Source organism: Physella acuta, unplaced genomic scaffold (assembly GCF_028476545.2).
Source record: "Physella acuta isolate Inbredline_101_S28 unplaced genomic scaffold, ASM2847654v3 ptg000308l, whole genome shotgun sequence".
NCBI classification, from domain to species: Eukaryota; Metazoa; Mollusca; class Gastropoda; family Physidae; genus Physella; species Physella acuta.
The window spans coordinates 640,492-657,686 of NW_026731827.1; the positions used below are offsets into that span (position 1 = coordinate 640,492).

The 17,195-nt window shown below is 30.0% G+C and overlaps 1 protein-coding gene and 1 long non-coding RNA gene across 4 annotated transcripts; one reads left to right on the forward strand and one right to left on the reverse strand.

Annotated features, from left to right (window-relative positions):
* The first annotated feature begins 1,017 nt into the window (after positions 1 to 1,017).
* On the forward strand, positions 1,018 to 10,297 carry LOC131940077 (uncharacterized). Of its 3 annotated transcripts, none has more exons than XM_059298641.1 (7): positions 1,018 to 1,150; positions 6,426 to 7,134; positions 7,454 to 7,612; positions 7,928 to 8,134; positions 8,708 to 8,959; positions 9,309 to 9,391; positions 9,676 to 10,297. In XM_059298641.1, the coding sequence occupies exons 2-6, from the start codon at positions 6,912 to 6,914 to the stop codon at positions 9,383 to 9,385; spliced, it is 918 nt and encodes a 305-aa protein (XP_059154624.1). In that variant the 5' UTR covers positions 1,018 to 1,150; positions 6,426 to 6,911; the 3' UTR covers positions 9,386 to 9,391; positions 9,676 to 10,297. The 3 variants fall into 3 exon arrangements, with proteins under 3 accessions (XP_059154624.1, XP_059154626.1, XP_059154625.1); XM_059298643.1 differs by lacking the exon at positions 1,018 to 1,150 and adding an exon at positions 2,572 to 2,601; XM_059298642.1 differs by lacking the exon at positions 1,018 to 1,150 and adding an exon at positions 5,786 to 5,866.
* Positions 10,298 to 13,783: 3,486 nt separating this feature from the next.
* On the reverse strand, positions 13,784 to 16,959 carry LOC131940011 (uncharacterized). Its single transcript, XR_009386508.1, has 5 exons — positions 16,799 to 16,959; positions 16,493 to 16,612; positions 16,139 to 16,204; positions 15,730 to 15,916; positions 13,784 to 15,299 (listed from the first exon to the last, which is right to left on the reverse strand). It is a non-coding gene; the product is annotated as an uncharacterized LOC131940011 (long non-coding RNA).
* Between the last annotated feature and the right edge of the window lie 236 nt (positions 16,960 to 17,195).

Genomic DNA, 17,195 nt, shown 5'->3' on the forward strand with positions numbered 1-17,195 from the left:
TTGGGATAATATGAGTTAAACTAACCAGTATATAAAATGTTTTCTTACTTTACAGGTAAACAAAGTAAAGTTATGAGAAGTGATTCCATCAAGTTAGGTGAATGTTGACAACATTACAGACTCCTCTAACCAGTTGAACTTAATATGCTGACCAGATTGGCCTGAATCAGAAAGATGCTGACAGCTCTGAACTGTTTGGTTAGAACAGAAGTAGTTTAAACAACATCAGGCCGAAGGTGTTGAATTCATAAAGAAAAAACTGATAAAATGAAGAAGTATTTTTTTCCTGTTTGATTTAAAAGTAAAGTTCATGAAGCAGAGAACGTCAAGTTCTAGTGAAGTGCCTGGAGAATTAAGTGATGTTTCAATCACGTGTGGTAGATATTTTAATCTCCATTACAAAAGTTAACAGCTTCATCTTCATCAAGGGGAGAATACTTTTTGATTTTAGAGCATTTTAGATTCCGAAATGGTGAAACGTAAGAGTTGATTTTTTTTTTTGGAGTTTTACAGTTGTTCCATTCAATGGCTAAACTCTGTTTTAATTCCAGGAAATATTCGCTTTTTAAATCTAAATAATGATCGCGTTTACTGCCGTTTTGCCTGAAGAAATTTTGCATAGAGAGAACAGCTCTTAACTCGTCGTCAGTTAGACTTTTTTTTTGGAGAGAGCCTTTCTGAATAATTCGTTATTATTTTGTGCTGTGATAGAGCCTCAGACATTGTTTTACACATTGGTTTAATTAGTCGTTTGATAAACAATAAGGCTGTTTGTTTGTTTTTCTTATCATTGATATACACACATGAACGATCAAGAGAAACTGAAAAACACAGAAAATTAGCAGCTTTTGTCAATCAAAAATACTGCTGTTAATGGTGCATCTAATTTACTTATTCATTGAACTAATAGTTTAAGATATTTAAGCTTAGACTTGAACGATTTGAAGTGATTCTGTATTTAGTTTTAATCAAAACTAAGGATGACTATTCAGTTTAAGGATTTCTTAAATTCACAAACTGTTTGGATTTCTAGTTTAGAAACAAATTGTTTATCGTGTAACTCTTATTCAGAGATTTACCACTACAAGTATGACCTCTTTAGTAGCGGACATGGAGCAACTAATATTTTCAAACACTTTCACTTTGAGATGTAAGTAAATCTGTAGTGGCTTCATTTTTACAAGTTATTAAAGAAATATGCAAATTCCATTCCATTAATAAACAGTGTCCTATATAGCAACTTTAAATTTATCTTTACTGGGCATCTCAAAATATTTGTTTCAGTAGGCCTATTAAAAGCTTGTATTTTTTTAATTTTTTTTTAATTTTCTGTCTAGTAATAGTTAAAGTTTACGAATTGTAACTTGTAAAGGTACCTTTGGCTAGCGCTCTAGTTGATAGTTATAAGTACATCTAATTGGGGAAAGGATAGATTTTGATTTTGCTATGATATGTCTGAACATCCTATTACTTCTATAATGCGGCCTCTATATACAATACAGTTAGGGAAGCCGACGTAAAATAGATGGGTTAAAGAAATGAAATCGTGCCACCACTCCTTGTGTTGTTTGTCTGTCCGTCCAGAGACTTAGTTCAAACATTAAAAGGCTTTACTCTTTATAATGTGGTCAGCATTATGTTGAAATCACGGGCTAAAATTAATGGTGTTCAAGAATATAGGGAACATACTGATTCAATCCGGTTATGCCTGGTTCGTGCTAGATATTTTACCAGGAACCGGTCAAATCTGGAGCGTAGTGTTGCTAGGCAACTTCGTAGTCTCAGCTCAGCAGGAGTGCAGTGTAAGCGTAGGCCTATCTATGGTATGTATTACTATCAGTGGACCAAATTTTGAAGTTTTTTAAACTGTAAACATATTCACAAATCTGACTATACTTTTATACTCGAATCTTTAAATTATGCAAAGGCATGTAGAACTGATATATTTAATTTTAAAAAACCAGTAGATCGAACTTTATTGTGTTGTGAATGTAGCCAGAAATGACATAAGCATTAAAAAAAGTTAATAATAGCCTAACTGAAGTAAATTATTTCAAAATAGTGTAATTCGATATTTTTATTCAAGACAGCAGGTTAGTAGGCTATGAGCTGTAGGTTAGGTCTATTACTTTTTTTGTTGTTTTTTTTCAAACATCTAATAAACTTAAGTTGTGCTTGTTTTTTTTTTTAAATGTATCTAATTTATCCAAACGGCAGTCACGGTAGTAGCGGGGAAACATAATTTAATTTTTTTTGTATTCCATAAAATGGGGATTATTTTATTATTTAGGTGTGGTTTGGGCTGGGTTAACAATATAATTAATTAAATAAATAAATTATTTCAAAATCAATAAATTTTATGGGATGTGACCTTAATTTTTTTTTTCGATTAGTGAAATGGAAAGTGAAACTATCGGATTAACCCAAAGTACGACTAAGTATTCTAAATAGATAAAATTCCTTGGAAGAAAAGACATTTCGGGAAAATCAGATTACGTGACAGCATTAGTGTCAATAAATAGATTTGTAAAGGCGTTGGCTATAATTACGTAATGCATAGCCTAAGTACTACTAAGTAGAGGTATTTTGTTTGTTTTTAAGGTTAATGCCAGTTTATAAAATATTATCTATCATTAAAATACTGACCTTGTGAATTTCTAAAACTGTTATGGAAGTCGCCCTTACATGGCTTTACGATTGATGGTGATTTTGATTTGTGTAACAAATGAAAGCTTGGCTATGCTGCGATCATGTGTGAAGGGACGGGGCTAAACAAACATGTGTGACCTACTAGCCTACGCCATTCGTGTTATTATTGAAATAAAATAAATAAGAAAAACTTCAATTAACACAATAATTTAGACTCTTTTAAGGCCTTGTAATTTGTAACGGGGAGGAGTGTTAATCAGGGGGTAAACAGATCTAACGAAATGTCTACATGGTAGGGCCTACTAACTACACAAATCCAATGTATTATGTTGCAAGAGAAAACGCGACATCACAAACTGAGTAAGTTGCCGATTGTCGTAGATAGGCGAGCTACAGCCAATAGTGACGGTCGTAGCTAAAAGGTCATGAAGCTGCATACACAGTAGAAACTTGGATTCTTAAAATTTAAATCGTAATACTCATATAATTCTCAAGCATAACCTATAGGAGTTTTTGGTTTTTCTAATTTAATATCTGTATAACTAAAAAACGATTGATTTTATTAGCAATGAATTTTAATTTGAACAACTGTAACTTAAAAACTGAGCCATTACAAATAACACCTTTTAATCTGGACATTCAAAACAATCACTCAGGTCACTAAACAGCTGCTAATCTATTACAGCCTTAACGAGAAATAACGGCTAAATTTCGGTTTCAAATATTGCTTTTTAAAATGCAAAAGTTGTGTAGCCTCATTTTCTGTCATGAGTCACCTCACTCGGTCCTGTGGGAGGGCCGTTGACACCCCACACCACCCCGCCAGCTTATTTAGTACTGTTTCTTAAGTAGTTTCATAGTTTCTATAAACTTTAACATTAATTACACCTTATATAAAAATATATTATATTTATGGTACACGCGGTATTGACAACATATGCCCTTATTAATTCTCCAAATCAATATCATAAAGGACAGTACGGTCATCGAGGGTATCGGTGATTCAGTTACTAATTATCGTTTCTTCAATAAAGTTGCGTTTGAATTCAAAATATGTTTTCAAGAGTAATAAAGCGCACCTTCTGTCGTCGACTATGCTTCATAAACCTCGGTAGCGCGAAATAACTATCACCAATGATGCGCCTATGTGAAGTTAAATGTTAGAAAAGTATTAGGCTGTCGACTGAGCCATATTGAATGACTCACGTTTTAAGATACATTGAATAAAATTACACTGACCTTTTATGTAAATGCTTGTATCACAGTAAACATATAAAGACGGTCTTCCTCCCTCAACAATTTTACATCGAGTAAACGCGTGAACAAACTTTGTTTATCACTTACTAATCACTAACGATCACTAGGTGATGTCATTCTTGTGATAATGCCTCACCCTTTCGTGATGTTCATAACGTGGGGGGGGGGGGGGTTGTAGGCCGATCCAAAATTAAAACATCATTTTCATGTTTGTATTTTATATATTTCGTTTAAAGTGTTCTAGTTATTTCAATTTAAATGTTTCGTAATAGGTTCTTGGGAAGGTCTTGGTGGCTCACTCCACCCCTAGATGTCCCCAACCCCATGCAATAGCCAAAAATTACATTTCGAAAACTAGATTTTATTGGCATAGGGGTTAAAGTACAGTTGTTTTTCTTTTCCTTTGCTAAGTTCTAGCCCGTGTAATTATTTTGTAAGTTACAGTGTTATCAATAGGGTCGCTACGCCTCTGCTTCCGATTCAAGTTGGAGAAAGGGCGCTCCGCTTCCCCCCCTCCCCTCCTTCACCATCTCGAAAAAAGCTCGCGAATGGTTTTTATCTGTCACTAAAACTTTATGGTATTTAACTTTTACAAAACCAAGGCCCTCCCCGCCCCGCATCTACGCCAATGGAAAACTATTTATAATCACTTTATTTTTAATTTCAGCACTATATATAGCCTACTGTTAACTGTATAGCCTACTGTATAGCCTACTGTTAACTGTATAGCCTACTGTTAGCTGTATAGCCTACTGTATAGCCTACTGTTAGCTGTATAGCCTACTGTAGAGCCTACTGTATAGCCTAATGTTAACTGTATAGCCTACAAAATATATAAAAATATATTGAATACGCTTTATAAATACGCTTTAACAAACTATATAGAGAAGTATGTGATCAATGTTTATTATTTCAAATAACTTTGGTGTAGGCCTCCCCTACAACTACAATCTACACGCCTTACTCTAAGTGCGAGGGCTCATGTAGATAACATAACCTGCTATATAGACCCTACATTCATATAGAAAAAACAAGTAATTTAAAAAAGTCTAGTGACAATTTTAGCGCAATTTCCTTGTGTTATCTAAAAATAGCTCTGTCGTAGCGTAAATCAAGAGCAGGGTTAGTAAAACCATTGGTTAGTTATTAAACCGTTTTTTATTAATTTTTTTTTCAGTATTTTACATGTTTTATTTACAATAGAGTAACATGACTAAAAACCATTGCGCGCCCAGCTACCGAACGTGACGTCGCAGCCATTGAACGTGATGGCGCAGCTATTGAACGTGATGACGCGTGTGGTGTGGTTGCATAAAATGCCTACTAATTCGGTCCAAATTTTAATTAATTCAAAAAATTTTTTGTGACCAAACGAAAGGATATTTTTGAAAACTTTCTTCGGCAATATTGTTCTAAATTATGGCAGGAATCGATTGGTACATGTTTCAAGTCGCTAAGTGGTCTGGTTGCCGAGTTATGGGCCAAAAACTACATTTTTTCGAGGTTTTTTGGCTTTTCCGGGAAATCCATGAAAGAAACCCGGAATTTTTATGGCCTATGTTTATCCTGGTAACTTGCTCAACATAATTGCTTTTGGAACTAGTCCTCGATATTGCTTCTTTGAGGAGGAGATACGACTTAAAGCTGCGGACACACATCCATCCATCCATTCATTCCCAGAAAAGACGAGTTAATAAACGCAATTCTCCAGAATAGAAATTGCGCTAAAAAACAATTTATTTTAACAATGCGAGTGTTATAAGTTATATACAGTTTTTTTTTAAAAATTACATCTTTTTATGCCTACAACAGCCATTTGAATTTTATGTTCTAAACACAGATAAAGGGAGAGCATTAAACTATATCCTACCTACACTGTCCTACACCAGTCAACCAACCAGGCTAAATTCAGCATTTGATATCGCCATGGCTACGAAGAAAAACGTGCCCGTGTATAATGGTGAGTTAACGTTTGTCCTTAATTTTTATATAATTTATACGATATTGTTCTAGATCTAGATTTTAATGAAGTGAATTTCAAAAAGGATATAATATCATAAAAGTAAAGGATGCACAGTTGACACAGATCTAGATCATAATCTACAAGTGTAACAAGTACATTGCAACCCATTTACAGTTTTGGGTTTTGGTGCACTTTTGGCCTTAGGGTCCATGTCTTATTTGTTGAACTCTTTGATATATTCTACCTGGAAAATGTTTTTACCCCCCCCCCCCCCCCCCATGAGACGATCCTGGCTATGCCACTGGATGACTCCTACCTGCTTGTATGCTGAGATCATTAAACCAGATTAACTCTACTTTATCTGCCCCATGTTTCTTGGGCAAGAACAGGAATAGATGATGAATAATAAATAACATACATGTAATATTTCCCTGAACTGAAATAGTAGATACATCCTTATATTATATACACAGTCTTAAATGTTCTATTTACTTCTGAATTTATTATTTTATAATAAAGATCAAGATAACATGAGGTTTTTATTTTTCTTTGGCAGGTGATGACCTTAATCTGGCAGCTGACAATAGAAGTGATGATTATGATATAGGGCGATGTAAAACATGTGACGAAGCAAACCATGTTATTAGCTACTGTAGCATGATGGATAAAATTAAAGATCAATGCCTTTTAAAGCTACTAACTTTAATTGGTATTCTTGTTTTCAGTGTTAAAGTTAATTTTAGGAGTTCCCGACGCCCTGTTAAAGATAAATCAAATATTAAATGTAGGCAAGGGACAGGTTTTTTTTGTTGAGGGACCAAGACAGCTGCCAGCTAATCTACAGGAGGAGCAAGTTAACACACCGCTATATGTCGCTGTACACAAAGATCTAGTGTATGATGATGAGGAAGCTAGAAATTCTGTAGTCGAATTATTTTACATCCGAGGAGATAAGAAGGGGCTCTTACAAGTTCAAGGGACTTATGTAATCCATAGTGCTGTACATGGAGACCACAAATCTCTTCTAGTTTGTGAGACAGACATGAAGACGCTGTACACAACTCTGCTTGAAAAGATGCAGGAAGCCAAGCGTCTTGTTCCAATGTTGCCCGGGGATATGAAGCTTAGTTTAAGGGATTCAGTTTTTATGTTTCATCACCTGCATGGGAGACCACTGACCATTTCATGCATTTCAGTGAAAACATTTTATTATAAAAAATCAATGGCTAGCAGCAATAACTCTAAACTAGGAGAATTTAATTATGGTAATTACCGTTTCAATCTTTGATACTTCTATTCCTTTAAAACACAATGAAGGTAATTATCATTTCAATATTTGATACGAACTTTTTTTAAAAGAATTAAGTTGGACTGTTTGAAAGTGAATCAAATGTTAAATATGCCATATTAACTCCAGTACTGAGAAAGACTGAAACAAATTGATACTTTAAATAACAAAATAACTTTTCCTCACTTAACTCTTTACCTTAATCTATGTCACTTCTCCCTCTCAGAGTAAACTAAAAAATATCCACGTTTGCTATTAACATTTTAAAGTTACATGTAATCTTTTTACATTTTAAGGATGTGATGATGGTGATAATCTGGAAAGAAAATATATCTTTAACAACACTTGTGAAGGATACAATGGGGCTCTTGTCGTTAGATTTGAAGACTTTGTCTCTGAGTTTTCAATGTATAATTATTATAGTAGTCATACGCTTATCTCATTAGCTATCAAAGGTAACATATTTTGTGATTTTTAATATATATATATATATATATATTTATATAAATATATATATTTATATAAATATATATATATATATATATATATATATATATATATATATATATATATATATATATATATATATATATATATATATATATATATATTTATATAATTATATATATATATAATATATATATATATATATATATATATATATATATATATATATATATATATATATATATATATATATATATTTGAAAATAGAATTAGATTTTAATACACATCAAAGACACAACCAATTGTATGTTTTTTTTGTGTAGAGAGACTTAGCTCACAAGAAATGAGTAAAGTATGCCAAGATGTGATGCAGAAAAATTTCATGGGAGATAATTTGTCAATTAACAAGAAACAGCTGATAGATCTAAACTTAAATGATGCCATGGCGCGACTACGAAGTCTCCAATCTCTTACTAAAGTACCATTTTTACAGTTGGAAGAAATGGCAAACAGAGGCTTTTACTATGAAGGTAGCTTAATATATTTAGTGATATAGTTAGTTATAGTTGCTAGGTTTTGGTAGTTACACTTATGATATTTATGTTGTTCCAGTAGAGAGCTAGACTGCTAACCCGAGAGTCTCTAGTTTGAATCTGGGTTCGAAATCAGTGGAACGTCCCTGAGTCCACTCAGCTCTGATGGGTACCTAACATATGTTAGGGAAACAATGGCAGCTGGCCATAGTGTTGGTTACACTAACCCTTCATATGCCAAGGTCTCTGAAGCAGATGAACTCTACTTTGTCTCCCCGATGTCTCTTGGACATGAATGGGAAACGATGATGTTATTGACATTGTTTACATAATTTCAATCATCAGTGTGAAACTGAAGGATTTTATTTGCAACTGTACATAATGAATTTACATTTAACAAAAAAATAAAATTTAAAAAAAACCCACAAGAAGTGTCAAATAAAAATAAAAAGAACATAAATTACCATTCAACATGTTATATTCTATATGGGCCAGGAATTTAGTCTCAAACAAAAATTTAAGTGATTTGTAAAAAAAATATTCAAAAGGTGTATTTAAATTTTTTAACAGAATATCTGGATATAGTTTGCTGTGTCATGTGTAATAAAAGATTCAGCAACTGGGAAAATGCCCGCAGATTATTTAAATACCACAACATTCACAGTCCCTTGTGTGGCCAACAATTTGGTGGTGGTGCTTCAATTGGTTGTGCTTCATTTGGTGGTGCTTTATTTGGTGGTACTTCAATTGCTGTTGCTTCTAGTGAAGGTTCTAAGGCTGCTAGAAATTGTGAAGCTAATGCTGCTGTACAAGGATATACAGGTAGCATCTCCTCTTTAAGATATTCACTTTACTTCTACTAATTCTATTCATGTTCTTTACTTCCTATGTAAGGCATATTTGATCTGCACCATGTTTTATAAATGAAATGTCCATGTAATTTAAGTTTGGTTTATCAACGTTATTCTAAAAGTGAATAAAACTGACCCTGTCTGGTGAAAATTCATATGTAAATTTGAATCACATAGATCATAATAAATGAAATATCAATATACAAAAGTAAAAATAATTGATTTACTGTTGCATAACATTCCATTAACTAACTTAACTGCTTATGCTTCAGTAAATAGGGCTACAGATTTTCAAGTAGGTTATACTTTTTTGCTTACAGATAACAATTCTGATTTCTTCAGCACAGTTATATTTATAAAAGGACATAAGCTGAGGGGTCACCGTGATGTCACTTAAATATAGGTTTGTTGTGCATCAGCTTCTGTCTTGTATTTGTAATTTTATAGTTTGATTCTTGTACCAGTACTTTAAGAAAAATCCTTCAAAGTTACAAGGTTTATCCGAACAATGAAAGTTAATTTCTTTAAGTGAAATGGAAGTAATCATTAAATCATTAACCATGGAAAAGCAAAACTGGACTAACTAGATTTATCAATTGTTTCAAAATTCTTAACTTTGTGCAGAATAAATAAATGTCTATCATCGTAGCCTTAAAAATATAAATCTGTTTTATTCTTGTATTGCAGAGAGATGTATTTAATCATAATGGAAATATCCGAGAGTGGCGCTTCACGGAATTTTTATCTTATATATTGCGTAGCATAGGAAATTATATTTTTTAAACTGTATATTTATATATCTAATACAATAGATGTTAATCACATTCATGTACTTATTGTATTACATTTTTTTTTTTAAATGTGCATATCAACATTAAAAAATTTATCATGTTGTAGGACTTAAATGAAAAGTAAAATCCCTCAAAATGTTAATTACACTTAAGGTGTTTAGATTTCAGGCAGGTGTTTAGATTTCAGGCAAATGAGGCAATGTTTAACACTTTGCATTAAGCCATGACATAGGATTTTTTGTGGATGATCTGTAATTAAGCTTACATGTAAGATATTAAATTAGGTAGGATGCACCCAGGGAATGCCTAATTTTACATTTTAAATCCCTTTCATTACTTCTAGAATTCCATTTTATTGTCCTCCACAACCCCTGCCCCCATTTTAAACTATTATCCAACCAAAAAAAGTTTCTCCAGATTTTTCTTTCTTTTAAAAAGTAGTTTAGTTAATTATATTAGAAGAAAAATAAATAATTGAGTTTTACACATCAAAACTGAAGATACATTGTATTTCTCTAGGTGGCTTATCATTACTTATTTTTTTGAATCACCAAGTTTAATAAGTATCAATAAATTTATTTATTATTAAAATACAGTTTAAGTTGGATATTATTTTATTGCTGTGTGTTGTCTTTCTGTTATCTTAAAAACACTTTAAAATGTCCCAACAGTTTTAACTATTGTCAGTCAGTATACCACCCTGACCTCACTATTGAGTACTAGAAATAGTAAAGGTATTATTTGACTAAACTAATGAAAACTAAAGAGCTTAATATGTTGTTGCATAACAAACATCAAACTCTCTCTCTCTCTCTCTCTCTCTCTCTCTCTCTCTCTCTCTCTCTCTCTCTCTTGAAGTTCAAGCTCAAGGTTATTAATTTTAAAAATAAACTTCTGTCTTGTCTTCTATTTCTGTCCCACACACAATGCAGTAAGTAAGACCTCTGTGGCACTCAGAACAAATGCCTCAATGGAGAAAATACAGTTTGATTTGTGATATATTTTGCCTGCTGGATTTAAGACAATATTATTTACATCATGAGAAATACCACAAGAATCACACCGAACTGTATGGCCTGTTCCTGTATAACTAAAGCCAGAAGATGCAAGTTTTGTACAGTAATTATTAGTATTTGATTGTATTGGGTAAAATGTTGATAGACGAAGATGATTCCTTGTATGCAAATTTTGAACATTCTGTATAGAGATTTGTGCCATGGCTGCAGTAGTAAGCAACTTTCATCGATGAGAGTGATGCCTATTAAATGTTCTAGAAATATTTTTTTTAGCAATGAGTTAAAAAGATCTGTATTGTAAATACAGTAATATTATATATATATACATATATATATATATATATATATATATATATATATATATATATATATATATATATATATATATATATATATATATATATATATATATATATATATATATATATATATATATAAATTGGGGGTACTGCTTGTTTCCGCCAATGGTAGATGAAAAAAGCAATGTGCTTATTTCTTCTAATTGGCTTTTGATTAGATAAATGCTGAACTTATAGACCTATCCTCTTGTGGTTTAGAGGAAATAAAGGCAATGCTTATTACCTCAACTGTAACAAACATATGTCTGAGGTAAAATAAATATAGTTACAAAACACGTCTCCAGCAAAAGATGTTAATTACATTGATTCAGTTGAAGTTCTTAATCTTTGCTCAAACCAATATCATAATTATTTTCTTAGACTAATCCTAACCACAAACCTAACCTTAACGCTAACTTAGTTATAATGCATTTTTAAAATCTTGTATAATTAATGCCTGTAAATAGAAGATTAGGCCTAAATATAGATGGCTGTTGTCCAAAATAAGTGCATTGTATATTTTGTCTACTGTTGATGGGAATAATCACTTACACTAATGAGATATTGAGATAATGCCTAAATTTTAAAAAATAATATATAAAAACAATAATATTTTTTAATGAAAAGGCCATTTTTTAAATCTAAAAATATAGCACCTGGATAAAAAAAAATAGGCCTTGTTCAAAATCCTTTTCTTTTCAATTTAATACATAATTTTTTTTTCATTAAATAACAGCATTTTAATTTTGGTTCTCAATTTAATTTATCATGTATATCTAGCATGATTTTGAATTAATTAATACACAAAGAATTTAATGAAATTTTTAAGCTTCTAAGTAAAAAAAAAATAACTTCTGTAAAAAAAAAAAAATAACTTCTGTTACATAATTTATCATTATAATTAAATAAATATGTGCCCAAATAAAGTTTTAGCTTTTCCTTTCAAAAAATTTTTCGGGGGGGGGGGGGGCTTTATGCCTGGAAGAAACTCTGCTTGTAAATATTTATCTAAGATTAAAATATTCAGGTGCAAGTGCCTAGACTATTATGTACCTAAATATTAGATTAATTATAAATAGTAAAATAATTATTTACTATTAAAAACACAGTTAAATGTGAAATAGGCTATTAGAAAAAGGTAAACATTATTTATTTGACCTATCTCAATGTCATTCACACGGAAGAAGTGACATTAAATATTGGTAATTTCCAATCTTAACTGATAAGCCTATACTATAAAAAAAAAAGCCTCATAACTCCCTTTTATTAACAATGTAGTTTGTGCTGACACCATAAAGGTGTGATATTTTTGCTCAGAGTAGGATTAAATTAAATTGAAGCCATTTTTTTAAAATATAGCAACCTATGATAAAAAATTTCTCCAGGCTATGGTGCATGCCCAATAGTATTTTAAATTTGTTTCACTTTAGGAGGACATGATGGTATATTACTATATTGGCCTAATCTCAAAGGAGAGATTATTTTATTATTTATTTTGTGCGCTGTGTTTATGAAACATACACAATTATAAAAACTGGATTTTGCATTAAATTTTTACAGATTGGTCATATTTGTTGTTATTAATACTGTAACTAACAGCAATTAAAATAAAATTAAAAAAGCCAAAACCATTTGGCATTTTTTTCATTGCCACAGTAGTAAAATGTATAGGGAATTACTTAGAAAAAGGGCATAAAGTAATGGATTTAAATTTTTTAAATAATATTAAAACATTGAACAGCACAATATGAAAAAATATTCAGAAATTAAATTCCTTAATCTTAAATGCTTTTTTCAATAATTTTTTTTCACAAAGATAAAAAAATATGTAAGAGCAGTGGTATAGGCAGTGGGTTGTCAGGGGTTTGAATATGTGTGTGTATATATCAGAGGCATCGCGGATGGGGACAGACCGTACCATGTAACAACATTTAGGAGAGTCTACCCCATGGTGAAATTTTGCAAAATATATAAAAGAAATACACTTATTGTCAGTTCAATTAAGGATTAATTAAAGTTAATACTCACTAATAATATTAATAACTGACAACAGATAAATATCTTTGCTATAAACTGTGCACTGGCTGCAAAATTTACAGAGGAAAGTAAGTTTTGTTGATTATTTGGAATAAATGATAAGTCAATCAATGACCGGTTGGGGTGAACTAGAATCTTATAATTTACAATGAAAACGATGATTTTTTTCCACTTGAATTAATAGTTTGATTAATATAAAATTGGCGCCATTAGGCAAAATGGGTGTGGGGTGACACCAATTGCAACAATATGTAGGCCTATGTAGACATATATATATATATATAAATATATATATATAAATATATATATATATATATATATATATATATATATATATATATATATATATATATATATATATATATATATATATATATATGTATATATATATGTATATATATATATATATATATATATATATATATATATATATATATATATATATATATATATATATATATATATATATATATATATATGTATATGTATATATATATGTATATATATATATATTGAACCCTTTCACCATGATTTATTCCTGCAGGTTTGCCAGAAGTTATAACTGCTTGTTTACTAATATTTAATTCCCATAGTTATTGATTAGTAATGAAAATTATATAGCATGATTGGTTGAACGCAAGTTTGACTAAAATAACTTTATTTGGTTTAAAGATGTTGTAGTACAAGTACGTTAAATACATTTTGCTTAAGTTACAAAATACAATGTTGGAAAACTAAGTCTTAAAAAGTACATTGTTTTAATTTCGCTTTCTTTTTGACCAAAGAGCTTTAAAATATATGAACAATTGTAGTATAGGAAAACATTGCATATAAAAAAAAATCTTTGTTTATTTTAAAGAAATACTGGTTTACAAATTACTTATCTAGATGTCACCATTTCTTTCCTATTTGTTAATTGCTAAAAAAAAGTACATTCAGTTTATATAGAGTATCTCTTCATATTTGAATAGCTGAAAATAGGGAATAATTTATAAAATTACAAGTGCTAAAGTTTACTTTAAAAAATCTATATCAGACATTAAAATCTTTGTATGAAAATAATAACAATGGAAATTATCATGGTGTTTTCTCCATTTCTAGACGTAAAGCTAACTACGCAGTAAACCTACTTTTGAGTATAGTAAAACTGTAGCACATTGAACAGTATATTATTCATTTAAATGAAAATTGAAAAACATCTGAGCATCAATTCACTAAAATGTAGTTGTTTTTTTTATTAATATTGTTTCTACAACTCATCTGATAATAGCATTATCATAATACATATAAATAAATCAGAGTTTCAGTGTGTACACAATATCCCACAACTAGGACTTGCAAACCAAATAAAGTATTTTAAACAACTAAATATTGAGTATTTATTATAAAACAGTGAAATAGTTGATATATGAAAACAATGACTTATTATGAAAGAGTTCAGATATTTTCTACATTTTTACAAGCAAAAACCTGCTCCAAAACTAAAGCTTTTTTTTGTTTAGAAGAAATACCAAATGACATCTTTCATAGATGTCATTTAGTATGGCTTCTAAATAAACAAAATCTTTAGTTTATGTAGAAAATAGCTCAACCCTCCCACTCTGGAAAATCAGCATATATTTAAAAATAGAGTAAATTAATAATCTTCTTATTAATTAAATAAATTATTTTAAAAATTATTTTTAACAGTACTTGTGTGTGAAAAAATAGACTAATTTGATACACATGGTCTAAATATAAGATTTTTTTCTATGGCTGTTTCAAAAAAATTAGAATTAGGCCTACTATTCTTGTATATTTGCTTGATTTTCCATTAACGGACTTGGGACCGTTTAGTGTGGTTGAAATGTAGAACAACAATTTATCATAAACTGTCAGAACATATAAGATTACATCAACACTTAGACTACTGATTTGTTATATACATATATTATTAGGGTTTTTGTATTCAGTTGAAGAATCATCCCTAATAACTATACATATAGGACAAAATCAATGGTCCAGACAGTTTTGATATTAAACTTAAGAATACACAAGTCTTTAAAAAATAATAAGCATAAAAAATGTTAAAAATCAATTCAATTCCTGCTGTACTTTGCTTTGAAGTGTGAAAGATGTGTCTTGAACATCTGGAGAAAAAAAAATGTAAGATAAGCATAAAGAAATGCTTTCAAAATATAATGATTTTTTTTTTACTTTTCTAAAATTTATATTTAAATTAAAAAAAAACACAACTACTCACAAACATACAATAGACAACACACAAATAGACAACATACACTTGCTCTGCCTTTAAATTATTTATTTGAGCACCTATTCATGTTTCAAAATTTTAATTATAATGCTAATTGAGATTTAGATTCTATCTATTTCTAGGTTGTTCAAATTAACAGGTCTTACATCACTTTTTTTTGTATTTTTACAATCACTGCTTTTTTTAAATTTTGACAACTTTAACTGCTAGTATTGCTAACTATATCTAAAATATAGTAGGCCTTATACTGCAGCTAAAACCTTTTTATTTTCTTGTTATTATGGGAAAAAAATTTCACTTCATACCAGCATGGAATAATAACGTCCATTGTGTTGTCTACTTTAGTGTTACAATCAGGGCATGTTGTAACAGAACTTTCACATTCCTTGCAGATGAGATGACCACAAGGGGACATTAACACATTGCTCTCATTCTTTCTGCAGTTTTTGCAATGTAATTTCTTATGAAGTTTTCTATTCTCCTCCATTACTACTGTCAGTCAAAAAATCAAAAGCATTTTAATGATTAATTATTTATTAATATAATACCATAATGTAAGAGGGCCTAATAAAAATAATTAAATAATGCTGTATGCCTACAAAAACAATCCTTTATGTACACCTAGTAGTTTAACCTACAATGAGACACTTCACTACTAAATTTTTATCATGTTAATTCTAAACTTGCCTAATTTTTCCTAGGAAATCAAGTTACCTTCAAATTCTGTTTCTTCAGTAACAAGTGCCATCTTTGTTTCGCTTGGTTTATCGGATGTCTCAGCTATAAAATGTTTAAAAATGAAAAAAACCAATGTGTGCAATTTACAGATTTACATTAAATCAAAGGGACTATGAAAAATACAGATTAAATCTGTCTAGATGTATCAATTAAGTTGATTATATGCCTAAGTATATATATATATATATATATATATATATATATATATATATATATATATATATATATATATATATATATATATATATATATATATATATATATATATATATATATATATATATATATATACACACACACAAAATATATTAAACAAATAATATCAAATACCCTCAGGCTTTTCTTTGACACTGGTATTATCCAGTAAGTTATTTTTCTCCTCACAATGTAACACAAGTTTGTTCGAAAGTCGAAAAGGAGAAAGGCTTGTAAGTTACTGTGTAGATCTAGCTGTAACATAATAACATAAACATGTAGATTCTAGATCTATTTCATTAATAATATAATTATGCTTTATAAAATTTTGAACTTGATATAATGCAGATAAATAGTATATAGTATATAGATCTAGATCTATTTATACAATCCTTGTAGTTTGTATTGTAGGCTATAAATTATATATTCTACACATCTTACACAAAGCTCAAAGCACTCTAAGATGTTGAAATCAACCAAGTAAATATAGAATCTAGATCTAGATGTTAACTGTGTTCTACTTCCTTGTTGGTTAGGTATGCTGTTCCTCAGTCTTTCGTCAGAAATGGGAATTCCCATTCTAAATATTGAATTTATCATTTCTTAAGTAACTGGCCGTTGCCTTTATGGTTTATTGTAAAGTACATTTTTTTTAACTGATGAATAAAAATAATAAAATTTTATAAGGTAGCAAATTATATTATTATTGGTTTGAAAGCGACTCACATTGTAATAAAACTGAAACAAATATTTTAGCGGATATTGATTATCCTTCGGGAATTTCAAAAGTTAAAGGATGTCCATAATAACTTCTACCTGTTTTCAGTTTCATTTTTTT

Coding starts and splice junctions, on each gene's coding strand:
- LOC131940077 (XM_059298641.1), top strand. CDS start 6,912: ATGAAGACGCTGTACACAACTCTGCTTGAAAAGATGCAGGAAGCCAAG. Junction 7,135..7,453: donor ACTAGGAGAATTTAATTATG/GTAATTACCGTT, acceptor TTACATTTTAAG/GATGTGATGATGGTGATAAT. Junction 8,135..8,707: donor CAGAGGCTTTTACTATGAAG/GTAGCTTAATAT, acceptor ATTTTTTAACAG/AATATCTGGATATAGTTTGC.